Source organism: Cervus canadensis, chromosome 19 (assembly GCF_019320065.1).
Source record: "Cervus canadensis isolate Bull #8, Minnesota chromosome 19, ASM1932006v1, whole genome shotgun sequence".
Classification (NCBI taxonomy): Eukaryota; Metazoa; Chordata; class Mammalia; order Artiodactyla; family Cervidae; genus Cervus; species Cervus canadensis.
In genome coordinates this window covers 7,822,397-7,847,648 of record NC_057404.1, presented here as the reverse complement: position 1 = coordinate 7,847,648, position 25,252 = coordinate 7,822,397, and the positions used below count along the sequence as shown (strand labels likewise).

The window sequence follows — 25,252 nt, the reverse complement described above, 5'->3', positions numbered from 1 at the left end:
AAAAGGATGAAGTTGCTAAGAGAGTAGATCTGAAAAGTTCTCATCACAGACATGAAAGCAGATAACTATGTGGGGATGAATGTTAACTAGACTTACTATGGTAATCATTTCCCAATATATAGATATGTCAAATCATTATGTTATACATCTAAAGCTAATGTTATATGTCATTTATATCTTAATAAAAAATAAAAGTGACAAATGAAAGCAAAAAATGTCTAGTGCTTATCAAATAAATGACTGATTTTTAAAAAATTACCAGTACATCTAGTTACCTAAAGAATTTACTTTCATAAAATAATTCCTTTCTCACAGAGTTTTAACCCTACTCTGTTGGTAAGAAACATTCTCTTTTAGCCTAACTATAATGAGTTCAACCTACATATAGTCATTTTATTGTAGTGTCTCCTTAAAATAATATAGGAAATAATATATATTATTATAATCCTCAACCAAATAATCATTTTAGTGTGGCTCTATTTTTAAACTCTGAATAATCCAGAAGATAGGTGTGTGTGGTTTTATTTTACCTTTGAAAGCATTCCAGGCTTTTCTGTTTGATCCTATTTCTAAAAATGTGGATGAAAATGCAGTTCGCCCTCAAACAGCATGGGGATTATTCTGTGTATAAAGTATCACCTGCCCTCCATCTGAGGTTCCACCATATCCATGGATTCAACTAACCATTTACAAGTTTAATTTACAAGTTTGAGGTACCAAAACACTTTTTAAAGCCTGTGGAGTTCATAAATCATTCACATTCTGTTTTTCACTCTAAGTAGTATTTGGGGGAAATATTACTATTGGGGGGAGATAGTTTTAGTGCAAGTCATATCAGTTTAGTTCAGTCGCTCAGTCGTGTCCGACTCTTTGTGACCCCATGAATCGCAGCACGCCAGGCCTCCCTGTCCATCACCAACTCCCGGAGTCAACTCAACCTCACGTCCATCGTGTTGGTGATGCCATCCAACCATCTCATCCTCTGTCATCCCCTTCTCCTCCCGCCTTCTGTTTTTCCCAGCGTCAGGGTCTTTTCCAGTGAGTCGGTTCTTCACGTCAGGTGGTCAGAGTATTGAAGTTCAACTTCAGCATCAGTCCTTCCAATGAATATTCAGGACTGATTTCTTTAGAATTGACTGGTTGGATCTCGTTGCAGTCCAAGGGACTCTCAAGAGTCTTCTCCAACACCACAGCTCAAAAGCATCAATTCTTCGGTGCTCAGCTTTCTTTCTAGTCCAACTCTCACATCCATACATGATTACTGGAAAAACCATAGCTTTGACTAGATGGACCTTTGTTGGCAAAGTAATGTCTGTGCTTTTTAATATGCTGTCTAAGTTGGTCATAACTTTTATTCCAAAGAGCAAGCGTCTTTTAATTTTATGGCTTCATGGCTATAGTTACCATCTGCAATGATTTTGGAGCCCAAAAAAATAAAGTCTGTCACTGTTTCCATTGTTTCCCCATCTATTTTCCATGAAGTGATAGGACCAGATGCCATGATCTTAGTTTTCTGAATGTTGAGTTTTAAGCCAACTTTTTCACTCTCCTCCTTTACTTTCATCAAGAGACTCTAGTTCTTTGCTTTCTGCCATGAGGGCCATGTCATCTGCATATCTGAAGTTATTGATATTTGTCCCAGCAGACTTGATTCCAGCTTGTGCTTCATCTAGCCCGGCATTTCTCATGATGTACTCTGCATATAAGTTAAATAAGCAGGGTGACAATATACAGCCTTGACATACTCCTTTCCCGATTCCACTGGTTCCACCTAGTGGAACCAGTGTGGTGTTCCATGTCTCATTCTAACTGCTGCTTCTTGAACTGCATACAGATTTCTCAAGAAGCAGGGCAGGTGGTCTGATATTCCCATCTCTTTTAAGAATTTTCCACAGTTTGTTGTGATCCATACAGTCAAAGGCTTTGGTGTAGTCAATAGAGCAAAAGTAGACGTTTTTCTGGAACTCTCTTGCTGCTTCTATGATCCAGTGGATGTTGGCAGTTTGATCTCTGGTTCCTCTGCGTTTTCCAAATTCATCTGGAAGTTCATGGTTCACATACTATTGAAGCCTGGCTTGGAGAATTTTGAGCATCACTTTACTAGCGTGTGAGATGAGTGCAATTGTTCGTAGTTTGAACATTCTTTGGCATTGGAATGAAAACTGATCTTTTCCAGTCCTGTGGCCACTGCTGAGTTTTCCAAATTTGCTGGCATACTGAGTGCAGCACTTTCATAGCATCATCTTTTAGGATTTGAAATAGCTCAGCTGGAATTCCATCACCTCCACTGGCTTTCTTCATAGTGATGCTTCCTAAGGCCCTCTTGACTTCACATTCCAGGATGTCTGGCTCTAGGTGGGTGTTCACACCATCATGGTTATCTGGGTCATAAAGATCTCCTTTGAATAGTTCTTCTGTGTATTCTTGCCACCTCTTCTTGATATCTTCTGCTTCTGTTAGGTCCATACCATTTCTGTCCTTTATTGTGCTCATCTTTGCATGAAATGTTTCCTTGGTGTCTCTAATTTTCTTGAAGAGATCTCTAGTCTTTCCCATTCTATTGTTTTCCTCTATTTCTTTGCATTGATCGCTGAGGAAGGCTTTCTTATCTCTCCTTGCTATTCTTTGGAACTCTGCATTCAAATGAGAGTATCTTTCCTTTTCTCCTTTGCCTTTAGCTTCTCTTCTTTTCTCAGCTATTTGCAAGGCCTTGTCAAGTATGTGAGTGAAGATAAAAATTTACAAATTGAACATGTTTCTCATCTTTTCTAAATGTTTCCACTTTAGTAATTTGCCATTCTTTTTTGGCAGGGAACGCACACGGTGTTACCCTGAAATGCAGAGTGAATGAGAGTCTGTGTTTTGTAGTCCTTTCTCAGTGCTTTGTGAATCCTCTTCCGAGTGATGTCTGGTCTCCATTCATCTGGTGCTTATATTGCTGGATTCGTATTTTCTTCCATTACTGTCATCTCTCTACTTAAGTATAATTAATCCCGTTTATTCATAAATTATAGATACTGTCAGCATGCTAAGAAATATATTTTACTGTAGTAACTGTTGAGTCTTCTAAGACTTTACTTTCTCCAATTTTTTCACATTTGTTTTTATTTAGAATGGACTAAAGCATTTGTGTATAACAAGTAATAGAAACATTGAGATTAATCTAAATGAGCCATTTGACGTATATTCATTATGACTTGTACCAAGTATAACTATATTTTGCGTGCATAGGATAACATGGAATGATTAATATCAGAATTTACACTCTGCCTTCGATCCTGAGACTTACATCTTTTTTTTTCAGCTTTATTATTTGTTTTTATTAAAGTATAGTTGATTTGCAATATTGTTAATTTCTATTGTACGTCAAAGTGATTCAGTTATACACATGTATAAATTCTTTTTAATATTCCTTTCCATTATGGTTTATCTTAAGATACTGAATGTAGTTTTCTGTGCTATCAGTTATATATATATATAGTAATTTATATCTGCTAACCCCAACCTCCCACTCCGTTTCCCCCTCAGCTCCCTCCCCCTTAAAAATCACCAATCTGTTCTCTATGTTGAGACTTCTGTCTCAGTTTGGCTTTTTTTGCCTTTCACATGCCATTCTCAGTTGCCAGATGCCACAAACTATTTTACAGTTACTTTTGTTGGAGACTTCCTTCTCTTCCATTATCAAAATATGAACATAGTCTCAACATTATTAGCCATTAAGTAAATACAAAGTAAACTCACATTTTTCACCCACTCAAGTGGCTGAAAAGAGAAGACAGTAATAATTGTTGGTGAGAATGTGGAGAAACAGGAACCCTTGTAGATAGCTGGTGGGAATATAAATAGTGCAGACACCTTCGAAAACAGTTTGGCAGTTGCTTAAACAGTTAACATAAATGTACCATATGACCTAACAATTCTACTCCTGAAAATATATCTACATAAAGATTTGCACGCAAATGTTCTTAGCAGCCTTATTCATAATAGCCAAAAACTTGAATGTGCCTATCAGTTGGTGAATGGTTAGATAAAATACGATGTATACATACAATGATGTAGTAGTCAATAGTAAAAAGAAATGGATACCGATACATGTTACACATCAATGAACCTCAAAAACATGATAAATGGAAAAAAGCAAGATGCAGGAGACCATGCATTGTATGATCCCATTTATACAAAGCATCTAAAGCCAAATCTATAGAGACAGATTAGAGCTCGGAACAGGAGATAGGACCCGAGATTAACAGTAAACAGACATTCGGGATCTAATCAGGGTGATGAGAATGTTCCAAAACTGTTTATAGTAATGGTTGCACAACTTGGTAAATTTACTAAAAATCATTGAACTGTATACTTGAAATGGTGAATTATACAGTATATAAAATATACCTTACATTGTCAAATACAATCCTACAGTATATCAGAAGGGTAATACACTATGACCAGGAAGATCTTTTTCCAGGAATATAAGAATGGTTGAGTAGGAAATCTGTCAAGGTAATTATATCAATAATTTAAAGGAGAAAAAGCCATATAATCATATCACTAGCTGTATAAAAGATATTTGGAAAAAATTAACCATTCTTAATTTTAAAACTCTAAAATAAGGAGAGAAGAAAACATGTCTATAACAAAGATAAGTTATTTAAACATAGTAAAAAATTAAATGCTATAGTAACTATTATCCTAAATAGTGAAACACTGAAACCATATCAATTTAAACTATAAGATGGATACTCTTTATCACTCTAATTATTTAACATTGCTTGGAGGGTTTTAGCAATTGCATCAATGAAATGAAAATAATATAATTGGTGTATACATTACAAAAAGGTGTAACTATCCCTATTTGGCAGTTATTATGATTGTATGCCTAATGGGTAGAGTTTGATAAGGGAATGTGGTGAAGTAGTAGGTTAAAATACAGTATGCAATAATCAATAGGATTTTTGTTCTCCAGCAGAAATGCAAAGTGGAAATTCAATAATTTATTTCTAGTAGCAATAAAAATAATAAAACTTGTAGGAATATATTTAATAAAAGGTATGATTCCTACATGAAGAAAACTAAACAATGGGATGGCTTCTTGAGCTGAAAGATGTAATATAAAAATATAAATTCTCCCAAAATTAATAAATTTAATGCAGTTCCTATTAGAACTCAAACAGGATCAAGATGGTGACGGGGAATTAGACAAATCTGTCTTGAATTTATATGGAAAGTAAAGACTCAAAAATAGCCCGGAAAATTATTAAAATGAATAGTGATGGTAGATTTATGTCAGATAAGCAAAAAATGCCATAAGACACTGTAATAGGGATTTCCTTGGCAGTCTAGTGATTAAGACTTTGCTAAGTGGTTGACTTTGTTAAGACTTTGCTGTTTCCATCCTTGGTCTGGGAAGTAAGATCCTACATGCCCCATGGCCAAAAAAACCAAATCATAAAACAATATTGTAACAAATTCAATGAAGACTTTTTTTAAAAAGATACTGTAGTATTAGGAAAGGAATAGACAAATATATCAGTGGAACAGAAGAGAGAATCAAAAAACAGATCTCATATATCTTGAGACTACTATGACCAAGGGTCAATTCAGTTGGGAAATGGAGGGAATTATTTTGGTCTAGAACTAGCTATTCGTCTGGAAGAAAAAGTATTTTTCAGCTCATACTCTGTTTAAAAATTAACTTCATATGAATTAGTATCCTAAATGAAAGAAATAAGGCAATAAAGAGGTAAGTAAGGGGATGGAGAACCAAGCACAAAAGAAGAGAAAGTCATTTTTTAAATTCATCTTTTAAAGGTAGGCTGTAACCATACTTATGCATTTATGTAAAATTACACAGGTAAAAAATGTAGAATTCAATGAAGTACAAGGAATTTTATTTCTTTTCAAATAATCAACCATTCGGCGTTCTTTGCCCCTTGGAAAAATTGTAAAGTTTGTTTTTGCTGTTGTTGCTGGTTGAACATTCTTTAGAGAGGCCAGATAAATGTGGTCTAGTCAACTCCCACTTAAAATTATTCTTCAGTTAAAACTATTTCTAACTTAGTAAAATGATTTATTTTAGAAAATCTGGAAAATATAGAAACATACCAGAAAAGTTATTTTAAAAAGCACCAGTTTCCCCACTACCCAGAGATAAGCACTATTAAGATTTTAAAGCATACCACTTTTCCTTAGTTCTGTTTTTCAGTAAAATGTAAATTTTGCAACTGTTGAATATTTTAGTTAAAAATAGATGTCCAGACTTGGATTTTTTTAAATGAGATAATTTCCATTTTTGAACGTTTGTGTTTATTCTTTTAGCCTCATTATTTTCTCGATCAGTCAATATACATACTCACTATTTTTTTCTAGTTCCTAGCAGACATGGAAAATAATGCACTTTTTCGAGATGATATAGAATGTCAGAAACTAATTATGGAAGCAATGAAGTATCACTTACTACCAGAGAGACGGCCCATGTTACAGAGTCCTCGGACAAAACCTAGGAAGTCAACTGTTGGTACATTATTTGCAGTTGGTGGAATGGATTCAACAAAAGGTATTAAATAATCTTTTATTTGAAGAAACAATACAAAATGAATTTTTGTTTTTCTTTGAAGTATAGCTGATTCACAGTGTTGTTAGTGTGAGGTGTCCAGCAGAGTGATTCAGCTATGCATAGCCATGTAGCCACTCTTTTTAAGATTCTTTTCCCATATGGGTCATTACAGAATATTGAATTCCCTTTGCTATACAGTAGGTCCTTGTTAGTTATATATTTTATATATAGTAATGTGTATATGTCAATTCCAGTTTCCCAATTTATCCCTCACCTCTTTTCCTTGTTAACCATAAGATTGTTTTCTACATCTGTAACTCTATCTCTCTTTTGTAAAGAAGTTCATTTGTACCTATTTTTTAGATTCCACATATAAGCTATATCCTATGATATTTGTCCCTCTCTGACTTACTTCACTCAGTGTGAAAATCTCTGGGTCCATCCATGTTGGTGCAAATGGCATTATTTTGTTCTTTTTAATGGCTGAGTAGTATTCCATTATATATGTATATCTTATTATATATTATATATATATATATGTATACGACATCTTTTTTATCCATTCATCTGTCCGTGGACATTTAGGTTGCTTTCTTGCCTTGGCTATTGTAAATAGTGCTGCAGTGAACATCAGGGTACGTGTATCTTTTTGAAAGAAAACAGAAAAGATGAATTAGTAACAACTAAGGCTTATGAGCTCCTTGGAGAAATAGCTGATTCTAGCACTGAGGTAGGAAAAGTACAAGATAAGCCTAGAACAACTTGTAGTGCCAGAAAGTAAGGAAGTGCCCAATGATGGAAACAGGTCAAGAGATACAGCAGACAGTTTGTAAGGGCTACCACTGTCCCAACCTGGGGTAATTTCAACATCAAAATAAATAATGGTAGCAAAAGATTGTAAATAAGTATTCATGAATTCATACTGATACAAACAGAAGGAGAAGGAATGCTCTTCCTTACAGTAGAATACCAACTAATTAAAATATAGAAGCAAAGATGGGATTAGAAAAATCACCATTTGGCAATCATCATATTAAGTAATTCAGTCAATCATCAGTTCTCTAAGACTCATAGGTGAAAGTTTTTGAGAGCAGGATCTTTAGTCTCAAAGTATCTCCCAGTCACTTGCTTATTAGTCAAGCATAAGTTATGTCTTATGGTAGAGAAACTTGACACACAACACCTAAACCAAATAATCGATATTTGCAATTTTGGCAATCAGTGATCATATTGCCAGTAAAGAGACTAAGCAGCAGCCTGTGCTTATGTGATGTACTGAGAACTCACCTGGACATCTGTGGTATTCCTGCCAAAAGTAGGTAATATGGACTTAATCATAAGAAAAAGACAAATTCAAATTGAGAGACATGCTACAAAATAACTTATCCGAAGTATTCCAAAATGTCAACATTATGAAATACAAAAAGAAAAAGATTTAGGAATTTGTCTCAGATTACAGAGATATGACAGCTTTTACAATACATCATCTTGGATTCTCGTTTGCTATGAAGGACATTAAAATGAAAGTTGCTCAGTCGTGTCTGACTCTTTGCAACCCCGTGGATAGTCCATGGAATTCTCCAGACCAGAATACTAGAGTGGGTAGCTGTTCCCTTCTCCAGGGGATCTTCCCAACCCAGGGATCGAACTCAGGTCTCCCACATTGCAGGCAGATTCTTTACCAGTTGAGCCACAAGGGAAGCCCAAGAATACTGGATGGATAGCCTATCCCTTCTCCAGGGAATCTTTCTAACCCAGGAATCAAACCGGAGTCTCCTGCATTGCAGAGTGTTTACCAGCTGAGCTGCCAAGGAAACCATAATTGGGACAAATGATGAAATCCAAATAAGGTCTGTAGATTAGATAGCAGCATTGTATAAATGTTAATTTCCAGATTTTGATGATTGTATTGTGGTTTTGTAAGAGGATTTGTGGTTTAGAAGAAGCATCACTGAAATATTTAGGGATACAGGGGCACCTTGATTCCCAGTGGCTCAGTGGTAAAGAATCCACTTGCAATACAGGAGATGTGGGTTTGATCCCTGGGTCGGGAAGATTTCCTGGAGGAGGATTTGACAACCCACTCCAGTATTCTTGTTTAGGAAACCCCATGAACAGAGAGACCTGGCGTGACACAGTCTGGGGTCACAAAGAGTCAGACACGACTGAACGACTAAGCATGCATGGTCATCATTTTTGCAACTTACTCTGATGAAGCAGTTCAGAAAAACATTCATGTATACATATGTACATACATAGATAACAAGTGTAAAATATAAATATGCAGGAAATCTAGGTCAAGAGTATCTGGAAATCTTTGTACCCTTCTTGCAGCATTTGTTATTCATAGTAACATTAATAACAACAAACACCATGCCCAATGCCTACTCAATGCCAGGTATTGTGCTAGAAGCTTTCTGTTTATGTGTATGTATTTTTTCTCAGCATACATTGATCTCCTCTTCCTCTGAATTCCTAGTACTAATAATTTGCAGGCTCCTGACAGTACCTATGACTTCTGGCTACCTCTGTGGTCTCAGTTCTCTTGTATTACTTGTATGACTAAAACTCTTGATGCAGTGATCATATCTAAAGGTTTCTCCTCTATGTAATATGTCTAAGAAATGTCAAAACATGAGCTCTAATTGAAAATCTTGCATTGTTATTTAACTTTTAGTTGTAAAATATAAATAAATATAAATATAGCTATTGCACATAGCATATAGTGCTATGTATATGTAGATGCTTAAGTTTTAAATATAGACTGATGACTCAGTGTTATAGAAATACATAAAGATAACTGATTGGAGTTATAATGTAAGTATTTGAACATTTTTGGAGACCTCCACTGTCCAGATAACAGATCTGCAAATACTTATTAAATAACCTGCTATATGTCCGGAACTGGTGCTTAGCTTTGTAGTCATTACCAGCACTTAACTCTTCTCCTCAGTCTTTCCTTCTCTTTTTCAAGGCTTTAACTGCTATCTCTGTATTAATTATACTCTCATATTTTGATTTTTTATCATTTATTTTATTGAAGTATAATTGATTTACAGTATTGTGTTAATTTCTGCTCTATAGCAAAGTGATTCAGTTCTGTATACATCCTTTTTTATTTTCTATTCCATGATGGTTTATCATAGGATATTGAATATAATTCCCTGTGCTATACAGTAGGACCTTGTTGTTTTAACATCTTCTATAAAAAGGTTTGCATTTGCTGATCCCAAACTCCCAGTTCATCCCTCCCCCAGCTCCCCTCCTCCTTGGCAACCACATGTATTCTCTATGCCTGTGAGTCTGTTTCTGTTTGGTAGATAAGTTCATTTGTGTCATATTTCAGATTCCGCAAAATAAGTCTTGCACTTTGACTTTATTCTCATATTTCCAACTTGTATAAAATACCTATTTGATGTTCGGTTTTCACCTTAAACGTCATGTATTCAAATCTTCTCTGACCGTGTCTCTCAGACTTGAGAACTTGTGATCATAGTTCAGTGCTCCTCAGAGGACATCAACTCTGGCTCATTCAAGCAAATAAGGAATTTACTGGGCGGCTATTGAGAAATGGATAGGACTACATTCACTGTCCCTGCTTCTTTATAAATCCTACTTTAGGTTTTAAATTCCAGGTTCAGACATCCATTTGACTAGCTTTAGGTCAGTCATAGGCCCTAAAATTCCAAAGACAATGACTGTCTTAAGTCCAGAAAAGAGGGGCTGTATGTATACATGTGACTGACTCACTTTGCCTTATAGTAGAAACTATCACATCATTGTAAAGTAACTATACTCCAATAAAGATTCTTTTAAAAAAGAAAGATCTGCCTTTTCATTTTTCTGGGAGATGGGTTCCTGGTTCCCATCAAGGCTCACACATACATAGGAAGAGTCCCCAAACTTGGGAAAGGAGCTTGAATTCTAAGTAGCCAAGTAAACAATACTTATCTCCTCTCTCCTTCTCTCTCTCAAACTTATATTCTGATAGTCACCAAGTGACTTCTTTCCAATGACTCCTAATTCTTCCAAATCTCCGCTGCTGTCTTGATAACTCCAGTTAGCCTTCTCTCAACTCACAAATTTTGATTATGTTAATTTTGTGGGAGTAGCATTCATTATATTGTTAAGAAATGTCAGGCATTATGCTAAGGACTTGACCTACATTGTTTCATTTCATCTTCCCAGCAACTTGCAGAGCTGTATGTTATTACTGCCCTCTTTTACAGAAGAGGATACTGAGACAGTGAAGTTAAATAACTTTCCTAGGCTCACACAGCTAATTAGTGATGGAATCAAGATGCAGATAGGCATTTTGACTTTGGACACTATACTCTGCTTAATTCCCATGTTAACTCTTCTCTTAACATGCCACTGCTGTGCTCAAAAGCTTCAGCAATCTTTATTTCTTTACTGCACAAGGTATAAATTCCTCTCTCTAGGTTTCAAGACTTTCTGTAATCTGGCCTTTGCAGTTTGACCAAATTTATTTCTAAGCCTCTCTTAATAATCAAACACTCTGAGGTTCTGTCCTACTCAAGCTATCTTCCCAGGCCTTATCTTATTCCCAGTGTCTTTATAATGAAGAGCAATTTGCATTAGTTACATAGGAGTCTGATTATTGAGTTCTTGGTCCCTTCATATATCTGTTTAGTATAGACCCCCACCCCCCAAATGAGCTAGTAATGGTTCTAAATAGCCGCTAAAATGATATCAGGATATATTTGTGCTGACTTTTTTTTTAAGGGCAATCCTTCAGTATAAATTAGGGAAGTTCCAAGCTTTTACATAGGATTTTTACAGTTACTAAGATTTTGTTATTTGGAGGTAACATTTTTTAAGATACATGTTTCAGATTTTAAAATTTTACATCTTTAAGAATTACATTTGATATTAACAAAAGAGTTTTTAGTTACTAGTTCATATGACTCTGATACTGCTTAGTGAACTGTTTCTAAAAGGAATAACTTAAAATTCAAATTAGCAATCTTCTTTAAATTCATTAGTGAGGAGAGATAATTAGCAGGGCCTTTTTATTTGAGGAAGAAAGAAGTTTTTAAGGTCAAGTTTAGAGTGATGATTCAGTATACTATTACATAAAATATTTGTATCAGTAAAGTCTCATTTTGGCTAAAAATCACAAAGATTATTCAAATTCAAAAATATTTTTCAACAGCGCTATATACAACAGAGTCTTATCATATGACATTTGAGAATGCAATGATGGAAAAAGACTCAGTATTTATCTCAAATAACTTAAAACTTTTATAAGGTAAATAAAAATAGTAAAACTAGTTTAAGAAAAATATATGCATATGCACATCCCTGGTGTCTCAGCAGTAAAGAGTCTGCCTGCCTGCAATGTAAGAGACTCGGTAGGAGCTAGGGGTTCAGTTCCTGGGTCTGGAAGATTCCCCTGGAGAAGGAAATGACAACCCACTGCCGTATTCTTGCCTGGAAAATCCCAGTGGACAGAGGAGCTTGGCGGGCTGCAGTTCCTAGGGTTGCAAGAGAACCGAACACAACTTATCAACTAAACAACAACAAAAATATGCATACACACACGTATTAAAGACTTTCAAGGTTTCTTGCTATATGTATAATGGCAAAACTATTTCTGAATTTTAGGAGACATCAATAGCATGAGTGCTCTGATGACCTAGTTGTGAGAAATATTTCAGAATAAATGCTTGTCTTGATTGTAGTGCTATAAGAATAGCACTGATTGCATGTTGTATTAGAGGCTTAGAGGAGAGAAGTAAAGTAGATACTAATTGAACTCTTCATAACTGAGAGTTTTCCTCTATTTTGCATCGATCACTGAGGAAGGCTTTCTTATCTCTCCTGGCTATTCTTTGGAACTCTGCATTCAAATGGGAATATCTTTCCTTCTCTCCTTTGCTTTTTGCTTCCCTTCTTTTCACAGCTATTTGTAAGGCCTCCTCAGACAGCCATTTTGCTTTTTTGCATTTCTTTTCCATGGGGATGGTCTTGATCCCTGCCTCCTGTACAGTGTCACGAACCTCCGTCCATAGTTCATCAAGCACTCTGTCTAACAGATCTAGTCCCTTAAATCTATTTCTCACTTCCACTGTATACTCATAAGGGATTTGATTTAGGTCATACCTGAACGGTCTAATGGTTTTCTCCACTTTCTTCCATTTCAGTCTGACTTTGGGAATAAGGAGTTCATGATCTGAGCCACAGTCAGCTCCCGATCTTGTTTTTGCTGACTGTATAGAGCTTCTCCATCTTTGGCTGCAAAGTATATAATCAAGCTGATTTCAGTGTTGACCATCTGGTGATGTCCATGTGTAGAGTCTTCTCTTGTGTGGTTGGAAGAGGGTGTTTGCTATGACCAGTGCGTTCTCTTGGCAAAACTCTTATTAGCCTTTGCTAATGAAGCCCTGCTTCATTCTGTACACCAAAGCCAAATTTGCCTGTTACTTCAGGTGTTTCTTGACTTCCTACTTTTGCATTCCAGTCCCCTATAATGAAAAGGACATCTTTTTTGGGTGTTAGTTCTAGAATGTCTTGTAGGTCTTCATAGAACTGTCACCTTCTTCAGCATTACTAGTCAGGGCATAGACTTGGATTACCGTGATATTGAAAGGTTTGCCTTAGAAATGAACAGAGATCATTCTGTCATTTTTGAGATTGTATCCAAGTACTGCATTTTGGATTCTTTGGTGATGGCTACTCCATTTCTTTTAAGGGATTCCTGCCCACAGTAGTAGATACAATAGTCATCTGAGTTAAATTCACCCATTCCAGTCCATCTTAGTTCGCTGATTCCTAGAATGTCGATGTTCACTCTTGTCATCTCCTGTTTGACCACTTCCAATTTGCCTTGATTCATGGACCTAAATTCCACGTTCCTATGCAATATTGCTCTTTACAGCATCGAACCTTGCTTCTATCACCAGTCACATCCACAACTGGGTGTTGTTTTTGCTTTGGCTCCATCCCTTCATTCTTTCTGGAGTTATTTCTCCACTGATCTCCAGTAGCATATTGGGCATCTACCGACCTGGGGATTTCATCTTTCACTGTCCTATCTTTTCACCTTTTCATACTGTTCATGGGGTTCCCAAGGCAAGAATACTGAAGCGGTTTGCCATTCCCTTCTCCAGTGGACCACATTCTGTCAGACCTCTCCACCATGACCCGTCCATCTTTGGTGGCCCGACATGGCATGGCTTAGTTTAATTGAGTTAGACAAGGCTGTGGTCCATGTGATCAGATTGGCCTGTTGTCTGTGATTGTGGTTTCAGTCTGTCTGCCCTCTGATCCCCTCTCTCAGTGCCTACCGTCTTACTTGGGTTTCTCTTCCCTTGGATGTGGGGTATCTCTTCACGGCTGCTCCAGCAAAGCACAGCCACCGCTCCTTACCTTGGACATGGGGTAGCTCCTCTCAGCCACTGCCGAGAATGGGAAAGACTGGAGATGTCTTCAAGAAAATTAGAGATACCAAGGGAACATTTCATGCAAAGATGGGCTCAATAAAGGGCAGAAATGATAGGGACTTAACAGAAGCAGAAGATATCAAGAAGAGGTGGCAAGAATACACAGAAGAACTATACAAAAAAGATCTTCACAATCCAGATAATCACGATGGTGTGATCACGTTCCTAGAGCCAGACATCCTGGAATGTAAAGTCAAGGGGGCCTTAGGAAGCATCACTATGAAGAAAGCTAGTGGAGGTGATGGAATTCCAGTTGAGCTATTTCAAATCCTGAAAGATGATGCTGTGAAAGTGCTGCACTCAATATGCCAGCAAATTTAGAAAACTCAGCAGTGGCCACAGGACTGGAAAAGGTCTATTTGCATTCCAGTCCCAAAGAAAGGCAATGCCAAAGAATGCTCAAACTACCGCACAATTGCACTCATCTCACATGCTAGCAAAGTAATGCTCAAAATTCTCCAAGCCAGGCTTCAACAGTATGTGAACCGTGAACTTCCAGATGTTCAAACTGGATTTAGAAAAGGCAGAGGAACCAGAGATCAAATTGCCAACATCCACTGGATCATCGAAAAAGCAAGAGAGTTCCAGAAAAACATCTGTTTCTGCTTTATTGACTATGCCAAAGCCTTTGACTGTGTGGATCACAACAAACTGTGGAAAATTCAGAAAGAGATGGGAATACCTGACCACCTGACCTGCCTGTTGAGAAACCTGTATGCAGGTCAGGAAGCAACAGTTAGAACTGGACATGGAACAACAGACTGGTTCCAAATAGGAAAAGGAGTACATCAAGGCTGTATATTGTCACCCTGCTCATTTAACTTATATGCAGAGTACATCGTGCGAAATGCTGGGCTGGAGGAAGCACAAGCTGGAATCAAGATTGCTGGGAGAAATATCAGTAACCTCAGATATGCAGTTTACACCATCCTTATGGCAGAAAACAAAGAACTAAAGAGCCTCTTGATGAAAGTGAAAGAGGAGAGTGAAAAAGTTGGCTTAAAGCTCAACATTCAGAAAACTAACATCATGGCATCCGGTCCCATCACTTCATGGCAAATAGATGGGGAAACAGTGGAAACAGTGGCTGATTTTATTTTTTTTGAGCTCCAAAATCACTGTAAATGGTGATGGCAGCCATGAAATTAAAAGATGCTTACTCCTTGGAGGGAAAGTTATGACCAAGCTAGATAGCATATTAAAAAGCAGAGACATTACTTTGTCAACAAAAGTCCATCTAGTCAAAGCTATGGTTTTTCCAGTGATCATGTATGGATGTGAGAGTTGGACTATAAAGAAAGCTGAGCGCCGACGAATTGATGCTTTTGAGCTGTGGTGTTGGAGAAGACTCTTGAGAGTCCCTTGGACTGCAGGGAGATCCAACCAGTCCATCCTAAAGGAGATCAGTCCTGGGTGTTCATTGGAAGGACTGATGCTGAAGCTGAAACTCCAGTACTTTGGCCACCTGATGCAAAGAGCTGACTCATTTGAGAAGACCCTGATGCCGAGAAAGATTGAGGGCAGGAGGAGAAGGGGATGACAGAGGAAGAGATGGTTGGATGGCATCACCGATTCAATGGACATGGGTTTGGGTGGACTCTGGGAGTTGGTGATGTACAGGGAGGCCTGGCATGCTGCAGTTCACGGGGTCGCAAAGAGTCAGACACGATTGAGCAACTGAACTGAACTAACTGAGGGTTGGCTCTTTGTTTAGAGGAGTAGGTCTTTTTTTTTTTTCCTTAACTCCACTGTTCTTCCCTCATAAAGAAAACAGAAGAGTTCTTTGGATATTCTAATCCTTAATAACATGTAGATACCATCGTTCCCTAAACTCTCCCCTCTTAGGGTTCTCAAAGCATTGCATCCACTCTTAAGCTCTTGTCCTTCCTGGTTTCGGTGAAGTGGGTATCCCCTCCTCCTGTGAAAGCCAGCCTCTCACCTGGGCCGTGACACTGCCCTTTCTTGCCTTCTCAGGAACTCGCGCCATTAAATAGGAGCCCTTCGTGTCCTGTATTTTCAGCTTCCTTCCCCACAGCTAGATCCCATGGACTCAGGTTTATCCACTTTTAAAAACAAAACAAAACTTCCCTCAACCCACCAAATAATTCTTATCTCTCTCCACCTTTTTGTAGCCAGACTTCTTAGAAGAATGATTGATGCCCATCGTCTCCATTTCCTCACCTCCCAGTCCTATCTCAACTGCTCAAACAAAGGACTGTCCCTAAAGTCATGAATGACCTCCATGTAGCTAAATTCAGTCATACATTTTAGTCTTCATCTAGTTGATCCTCTCGGCAGCTGTGCCCTTTTTTAGTTTGATTTCTATCGTGCTAAACTACCCTGCTTTCTTCCCTTCTGGCTGTTGCTTCTCAGCCCTCTTTGACAGACAGTCCTTTCTCCCTTGACCTTCTAGTACCAGAGTCTGGTGCATGCACTAGAGAGTAGGCGATGAGGGCCGGGATACAAGCAAGGTGCTTATTGGAACGTATTAGAAGTGTTATTGTCAGTGCTAATCCCATACTTATATATGTCTGAGTTCATAAAATACTCAATGATGGTGAGCTTTTTATTTGCATAACTTCTTTCTGTTACTATTAAGGAGCAACAAGCATCGAAAAGTATGACCTTCGTACAAATATGTGGACCCCTGTAGCAAATATGAACGGGCGGAGGCTGCAGTTCGGCGTCGCGGTGTTAGATGAGAAACTGTACGTGGTTGGAGGAAGAGATGGACTGAAGACTTTGAATACTGTAGAATGCTACAACCCTAAAACAAAAACTTGGAGTGTGATGCCTCCTATGTCTACACATAGGCATGGCCTTGGTGAGATAACTGCAGCTTTGTTCATACTTTCATGTATAGGCCTGTACGGCATTTTCCCTGTCTTCACCTGGCAGAAGATCAGTGTCCCAGCTGCTGAGCCAGCAGCAGTCGCCAGCATCCCCTCATGCTCCCTGTTATCTGAGAAGCAGAAGCAGAGAAAACAAGCATGTGTATGTGTAGCCATACACATACATGTATGTGAAAACATGAATATTTAAGAATTATGGTGTCGCACGATGGACTGACAAGCCACCATTGGACATGTGTGTTCTATTTTGACATTTAGTGTTATCTAATTGAAATGCTTATTTAAAAATCTTTAGCATTAGTTTTTTTTCATGTATATTCCTTGGTTTTTAAGCAGAAATGAATAAGATGCAGAAAATTTTTGAGGTAGCACAGAGAATGTCGTGATAGAGACTTTTCATTCTGTAATTCAGTAATTCACTGAGCAAATACTGACTAGCATGTACTGTGGGCCATGCTGTCTGTTCTGTGGGTATATAAAGATGAGGAAGACACTGTCTTTATCTTCAGAAACTGATGACTCATTCTGAAATGGACAGAAGAGAATTTAGGGATCTTGTATCAGATGACTTCTCTTTTCTCATAGAAAAGAAATGGAAAGAATTGTTTGCTGAGAGTGAAGAGGTGGACATATTGTAAAATTAGATGGGGCTTGAAATGTATGTATATCATCCAGATTTTGCTATATAACAAACCACTCCAAAACTTAGAAGCTTAAACCAAGAATCATTTCTTTAGCTCATGAATCTGTGCATCAGCAGGGCGGTTCTTCTGCTCTGGGCTGACTTAGAAGATTTCCGCTGGGCTTTCTCATGTCTCTGGAGTAGGCAGGCAGGCTAGTTGGCGGTTGATGTAGAGTGGCCTCACTCACGTGTATAGTGGTACACAGGCTGTCAGCCGAGGCAGCAGAGGCAATTGGGCCACATGCCTCTAGTCATTCAGGCTAGCCCAGTATTCTTCTCATGGTGGCGGTCACAGGGTTTCAAAAGCAGCAGGAGAAAGTAAGTCCCAATGCACGAGCATTTTTCAAGCTGCTGCTTGCCTCATGTTTGCTAATATCCCATTGGCTAAAATAAGTCACATGGGCAAGCCCTGATTCAAAAGGTAGAAAAATAGACTCCACTTCTTGATGGGAAGACCTACAGAATCACATTGCGAATAGACATGTCTTCTGGGAAAGGGAGAATTTGTTACCATATTGTCAATTTATCACAGTTTGGAAAAGGCTTAAAATAGTTGCAATAAGGAATCTGATAGGTTATCATAAAAGATGAATGAATTATAGTGAAGAGATAGTTGAGTTTAGATAGCATGGCTTTATACTATACCCAGTTTATTAATACTGAGCACCAGAGTAGAGATTGCCCAAAATGCCAATGAAAATTATCTAGGCATGAAGCTTGGTATGGTAATGGGAACAGCAAAAAATCAAAGGGACAAGGGATTCTACTAGTTGGAATTAGCTTTCAGTGAAAGATGATCTTAAGTTTCAAGTTAGATAAGGAAATAAAACCAGAGAGTTGGGGCTAAGGTATTGAGAGAGGAGCTTAAAATTAACTACATGAATTTCAGCAAACAAAACTAAAACAGTAACCTTGAGTCCATAAAATCAACTGTTACATGGACACAAAATGGGAAGATGTATCTTAAAAGCAGCATGAACAAGGCTTATAAATTTGTGTTGAGCATAAAATCCAGGGTCAAAAGTATGATTCAGCTGCAAACATTCCCCTCTTTTGGGGAAAAGAAAGTCAATGTAGTTGACTAACTTAATGTAGTTTCTTATAGTACATAGAATGAGAATGGCCATTATCTAGCTCTGTCTTATACAGATGAGATTGTGCATGGGATACTGTCATTAGTTCTAGGTACCATATGAAAGAGTTTATTGAACTGTAGCAAGTTCAAAGGAGAATGATCATATAATTCAAAGTGTCTTCTTCAAGCCTTTATTTCCATTTCTGTGTTCAGAACAGCTTTGTTCTTACTAATTTACCTTATAATAAGTGTTTTAAACATTATTTAAAATAATGTTTGAACTTACAGAAGAAATCTTAAGTAAATTTTAAATTATTTAATTACACTCACACACACATGTAAAAATATAAAATTGTCTTATGTTTTATGTATATTTGGAGATAAGATAGGTAATCTCCTATAGCTATTACTGGTAGGACACAAATGAGTAGAATGGTATGTTGATTTGGTTCCTGCATGGACGGTGACTATGTCATCTGGCTGTGATTTCACAGAAATAGATGTCTTTGTATCACAATATTTGTATTTTGGCCTTCAGGTGATATGTATTTATATCCCACCTGACTATGGTCATGTCATGCTGCTGCTGCTGCTGGTGCTAAGTCGCTTCCCAAAACCCTCCACTGGCTTTCCATGTCATTTAGAGTAGAATCCAAAGCCCTTGCAGTTGTCCCGACCACTGCATGATCTGAGTCCACCCTCCGGCTCATCCACCACTCTCTCCCCTACTCACCACCTGGCCTCCCAGCTGTTTGTTCCACAGACACGCTAAGATGCCTCGGGGCCTTTGTATATACTCGTCCTCTTATCTCACCTTCTCTTCCCCTGGATACCTTCAAGCCTGGTTTCCTAACTTCATTCACATTTCTGTTCAAACATCACTCTATCCCAGAGGTCTCCCTGATCCTCTCTACCCTTTTCCTTTATTCCCAAGTAAAATATCAGGTCCATCAGGGCAGAGCCCTTATCTATTATGCTCTATCAAGTACCTGGCACGTGGTAGAAGCTCAGTAGCTGTTTGTTGAATAAATGAACATATGAATCTGACTTGGTTCTCTTGTGATGAATCAGACCAATATATTGTGGTATCAAATCTGACTAGAGCAAAATCTCATGAATTTGAATTAAAGGAAGAAAAGAATAAAATTGCTGTTTTTAAATATATTGCAAATCCAAATTGTTGAAAAATGTTCTAAATATGGCAAAATTGCGCATATTGTATGCTTTGTAAATAACTTTCCCCTGTTGGACCTCAAAATGCTGCCTCTAAAACTTTTAAGACCAGGGTTACAGTGCTATTTTTCCTCCTTACCCATCCACCTATCTATCAAGAAGAGCTGTGTTCCTCATAGCCAATATCTTTGTCATAAATTTTTATCGTAAATTTTTGCTCAGTTAAATTTGCTTCTTAAAGGTTCACTTTACTTACATGTCAATGAAAGACTTTTCAGTTTGCTTCTTTCCTGTCTCCTTGTAGGCGTGGCTGTCCTGGAAGGTCCTATGTATGCAGTAGGAGGACATGATGGTTGGAGCTATCTGAATACAGTGGAAAGGTGGGACCCTCAGGCTCGCCAGTGGAACTTTGTGGCTACTATGTCCACCCCCAGGAGCACAGTTGGTGTGGCTGTACTGAGTGGAAAGTAAGGATGTATTTAAAGTTCCACTTAAATGTATCAAGCTGTAGCATGTCCAACTTAAAGATACATAGAAATCACGAGAGAAATACTTTGAATGATGTAAACAAACTTGTTAGTCTCTTTTTTGTAATAGTTCTAAATATAAATACCTCAACATTAAGTTAGGGTTTTATTTTAATGTACAGATATTATAAATTTCTAGTTATTTTAAGTAAATTTTTTATAAATATTCAATATAGTCAAAATCTGGTGGTTTATATAACTTGAAAAGTTTTTTTTTTTAAGTTATATAGTCTCGCTCATATTTCTCTAAATAATTCCTTCCATCTCTTCTACTGATTTTTCCTTATTTAAATATGTGTGTGTTTTAGTCACGCAGTCGTGTCTGACTCTTTGCAGCCCCCATGGTCTGTGGACCACCAGGCTCCTCTGTCCATGGAATTTTCCAGGCAGGAATATTGGAATGGGTTGCCATTTCCTTCTCAGGGAGATCTTCCCAACCCAGGGACTGAACCCAGATCTCCTGCTTTGGCAGGTGGAGTCTTTACCAGTGAGCTGTGGGGGAAGCCTTTCCTCACTTAACGCTTCTTTCTTATCTTGGTAAACCACTGAATACTAGAATGCATTTAGAAAGAAGTGTTCCTTTGTTTCTTGTCTGCTCTAAAGAAACATATTTGGATAGAGCCACCACTAATAGCTCTTGGTTACTCAAAGACTAAAACATATAGTATCTTTTCCAGGCCTTTCTTCCATAAAATGAAGACCTGTATGGTTATTAAATAAAAGTTGATTGCTATATAACTTTACTCATTTAAAATGCTTTATCATCATCTCCAGAAAGACAAAAGAATAAAGGTTAAAATATAGAAACTTAAAATTATTTGTAGGAGTTGTTACTGATTATTAAAAGATTTAGATTTAGATTTTATGGATGATGAAGTATAGGCAGATAGAGATTAAATAACTCATCCAAAGTCACAGCTAGTAAGTGATAAGTGGTAGAACCAGGATTCAAACCCAGAGAATCTGCTCCAGGGCCCATTCTCCTAATGACTGTACTATACCACTTTTCACAAAGAAGACCCAGGAATTCACTGTGAAGAGCACACAGTACCTGGAAACCTATTATACTGTGCTTGTGTATGTGTATTTTCAGTTATTGACATTTTCTAGTAGTTGATTCCTTCTAACATTCTGTGATCTGTATTTATATAATTACTCTACCAAGTATTAGTTTAAGATGAGGACAGTTTACTGTTAAGGCAGTAACATCAAAAAAATAGTTTTTAACGTAAAATTTTAACAGGTTAAAGTTTCAAATAAATTTCAAATTCCATGCTATTAATATATTTTAAGTTTAAAACAAGATACTGCTGCAACTATATTCTGCTGTTTAAGATTTGTTATCTTATTATTTAAGAACCAGTTTGAAACCTGGGTTCGATCCCTGGTCACAAAGATCCCCTGGAGAAGGGAATGGCTACCCACTCCAGTATTCTTGCCTGGAGAATTCCATGGACAGAGGAGCCTGGCAGGCTACAGTCTGTGGAGTCACAAAGAGTCAGACATTACTGAGTGACTAACACTTCACTTCACTTGAGTGGCACAGGTATTATAAATTATGAATTAAAATTATGAAATACGTCTTTTAAATATGTATATTGTAAATACTTAAGAGTTTTAATGGGTAGAAATTTGATATAGTTCAAATGCTCTTTCTTAAGAATTAAAAGATAGCTGAATATTAACTAAGGCATCCATACATTCAAAATGTGTAAGCTTTTGTACATACAGTAAGCTGAATTTATTATTTTACAAAAAACTGATAGAAAAAATCTGCAAAGAGTTTCCCAGGTGAATAGAAAGTCCAAGAAGATTTTGTGCTTAATAAAAAATATTCATGTGTCCAAATATTTTACATATTTTAAGATCAGAGTAAAAATATTTTTAATTAGGGCCTCCCTGTGGCTCAGTGGTAAAGAATTCACCTTCCTGCCAACGCTGGAGACTTGGGTTCTGTCCCTGGGCGGGGAAGATCCCACATGCCATAAGGCGGCTAAGCCCCTGTGCCGCAACTCCTGAGGCTGTGCCCTGGGGCCTGTGAGCCGTGACTGCGAGCCCCCGTCCATCGCTGCTGACGTCTGCACGCCCCAGAGCTGTCCTCTGCAACAAGAGCGGCCGCCACAGCTAGCGGTCCTCATTCCACAACGCGAGTAACCCCCGCTCACTGCAGCTAGAGGAAAGCTCACACACCGGTGAAGACCTCGCACAGCCAAAGATAAATAAAATTATTTTTTAAAATAATATTTTTATGAGTGCAGTAGTAATAATATAATTAATAATAATCTTAGTGCAGTGTATTGATTGATAATGAATTTCTGTTGGTTTACTAGGCAACATTTAGAACATTAACATACCAATGAATATACATATGGTATTTTAATGTCCTAAACGTGGTCTAGTAGATGAGTATATTTGAATCAATAATTCTGTTCTCATATTTCACTATTACGAATATGTCCCAGATGACTGTTGATTGTACAGCTGCTCATTAATGTAACTGTTGTCCTGCTTCTGCTTCTTACTGTGTGACCACGGGCAAGTTTCTTATCTCCATGAATCCCAGTTTCTTTACCTGTGAAACAAGGATACAGATAGTTTGTCATAGGATCACTGTAATGATTAAATTAATACATGTAGAGTGCCTCGCCTGTGGTATTGCTCAGAGAAGGTTAGTTTCTTTTATTTATCACCAAATCCTATCTTAACTATTTAAGAAATGTCATGGTATATTCATCTTTTATCTGTTTTAAGACACACTTTAACATCTCTAAAATTGTGATGTATTCTACAGTCAGTGGTAACTTGTCAGTTAGATGGCAGCTGTGAAAAAGTTGTCTTTGCTCATGTGAGTTTATGCTTTCTTCTTTATGTATGTACAGAAGATATGTAATATATACAAATATATGATATATACATGTGCCATTTAATAGGTAGCACATCTTCTTTCTTAATGGCACACAGATTGACAGTATTTCTTAATAACTGATGACACCTTGAATTCAATGAAATACCATAAGAATAACCTCTTTCTTTGTCCTATGCATAATAATAGCACTGTCTCTTATTTACCATTCAATTTGTTCGTTTTATAGACTTTATGCAGTTGGTGGTCGTGATGGAAGTTCCTGTCTCAAGTCAGTAGAATGTTTCGATCCGCATACTAATAAGTGGACACTCTGCGCACAAATGTCAAAAAGGAGAGGGGGAGTAGGAGTCACTACCTGGAATGGATTGCTGTATGCCATCGGAGGACACGACGCACCTGCGTCCAACTTGACTTCCAGGCTGTCAGACTGCGTGGAGAGGTATTTCCTGTGAAAGAAAACTAGAAATGAATAAACAAACCTAAGCCTCTGAAACTTCCACACAGATTAATAACTTTTTTTGTTTGTTTTTATTTTTTTAAATTTTAATTGGAGGCTAATTACTTTACAATATGGTGGTGGTTCTCCTGCCTGGAAAATCCCATGGATAGAGGAGCCTGGTGGGCTGCAGTCCATGGGGTCGCTAAGAGTCAGACACGACTGAGTGACTTCACTTTCACTTTTCACTTTCACGCATTGGAGAAGGAAATGGCAACCCACTCCAGTGTTCTTGCCTGGAGAATCCCAGGGACGGGGGAGCCTGGTGGGCTGCCGTCTGTGGGGTTGCACAGAGTCAGACACGACTGAAGTGACTTAGCAGCAGCAGCAGCAGCATTGCGGTGGGTTTTGCCATACATTCACATGAATCAGCCATGGGTGTGCATGTGTTGCTGATCCTGACCCTCCCTCCCCATCCCATCCCTCGGGGTCATCCCAGTGCACCCCGAGCACCCTGCCTCATGCATCGAACGTGGACTGGCGATCCATTTCACATATGATAATATACATGTTTCAGCGCTCTTCTCTCAAATTGTCCCACCCTCGCCTGCCCCTGCTGAGCACCCACGAACAAGGCAGTTCATTATGAGCTCTGTAAACACTGGGTGGGCTGCTCAGGCCATCTCTTCATCTGTCTCCAGCAGCCCCCTCAGAGTCTTCCCTCAGTGTTACCTTAGAATTGATTACATAATTCATTAATTGAATCCTATGACAAAGATTTATTGTGTACCTATTTTGTACTGGACATTGTACCTAATAAGAAAAGGAGTCTGATGAATTTTACAGAGAATGAATTAGGAGCTGGAAGCCAAATGAGCAAAAAGGAGAAGGACATTTCTGACATGTTTTGATATAAAATGATGTAGTATGAAACAGTAAAAGAAAATAAAGGGCTAGTAAGACTTGAAACTTGAACAAGTTATCCATGTTCAAAACTCACATGTGGGTCTAGGTACAGAGCCTGACGTCAACAGAAGCCTCAAAACTCATATGTGGGTCTAGGTACAGAGCCTGACATCAACAGAAGCTCTGGACAGTGGTTCAGGCCCCCATCTTCTGTGTGACCAGTGGGATGGGGAGAATTGAAGGGATGCAGGAAGCAGATTCAGTAGGAGTGTGTATGAACGTACAGGAAACTGTAAGGTGGCCCCTGTCCCCGGAGAACACAGAATGATGGAAGTGGCAGGAAAGGGGTAGGGGAGGTCGGGCAGATCGCGTAGAGTCTTGAAGCCCTGTTAAGGATCTCGGGTTTTAAAGAGCAATGAAAAGTTAACGAATATGTGTATGTGTGTGAGTTATTTAATAAATTATAAATGACTAAAAGAAGGATAAAAAAATGAAGGTTTGTTGATGACAGTGAGTGCTTTCTATAAAACAATAAGCAGAGTTGGTGTTTTTTTGAGAAAGCAAGATAGTTAACACCTATGTTTCACCTGTGTCAGGGAGAAAATAATTCAGACTTTGCTTGCTGCATGTTAAAATCCAGTAAAGATACATGGAAGTGTTTAAACACTTTGTCCCATAAATTAGTGGCCCACTGTAGGACCTCACCCAGTGAAAAG

At 38.0% G+C, this 25,252-nt stretch overlaps 1 protein-coding gene across 5 annotated transcripts in view; it reads left to right on the top strand.

The window, feature by feature from the left end:
* The window catches only part of KLHL5 (kelch like family member 5), an 82,300-nt gene that overhangs the window by 50,219 nt on the left and 6,829 nt on the right, over positions 1-25,252 (top strand). For all 5 annotated transcript variants that reach the window (XM_043438382.1, XM_043438380.1, XM_043438381.1 and 2 more), the window contains 4 exons: positions 6,367-6,553; positions 16,619-16,843; positions 20,106-20,268; positions 23,421-23,633. In XM_043438382.1, the coding sequence (XP_043294317.1) occupies positions 6,367-6,553; positions 16,619-16,843; positions 20,106-20,268; positions 23,421-23,633 (788 nt within the window). The remainder of the gene's footprint in view (positions 1-6,366; positions 6,554-16,618; positions 16,844-20,105; positions 20,269-23,420; positions 23,634-25,252) is intronic.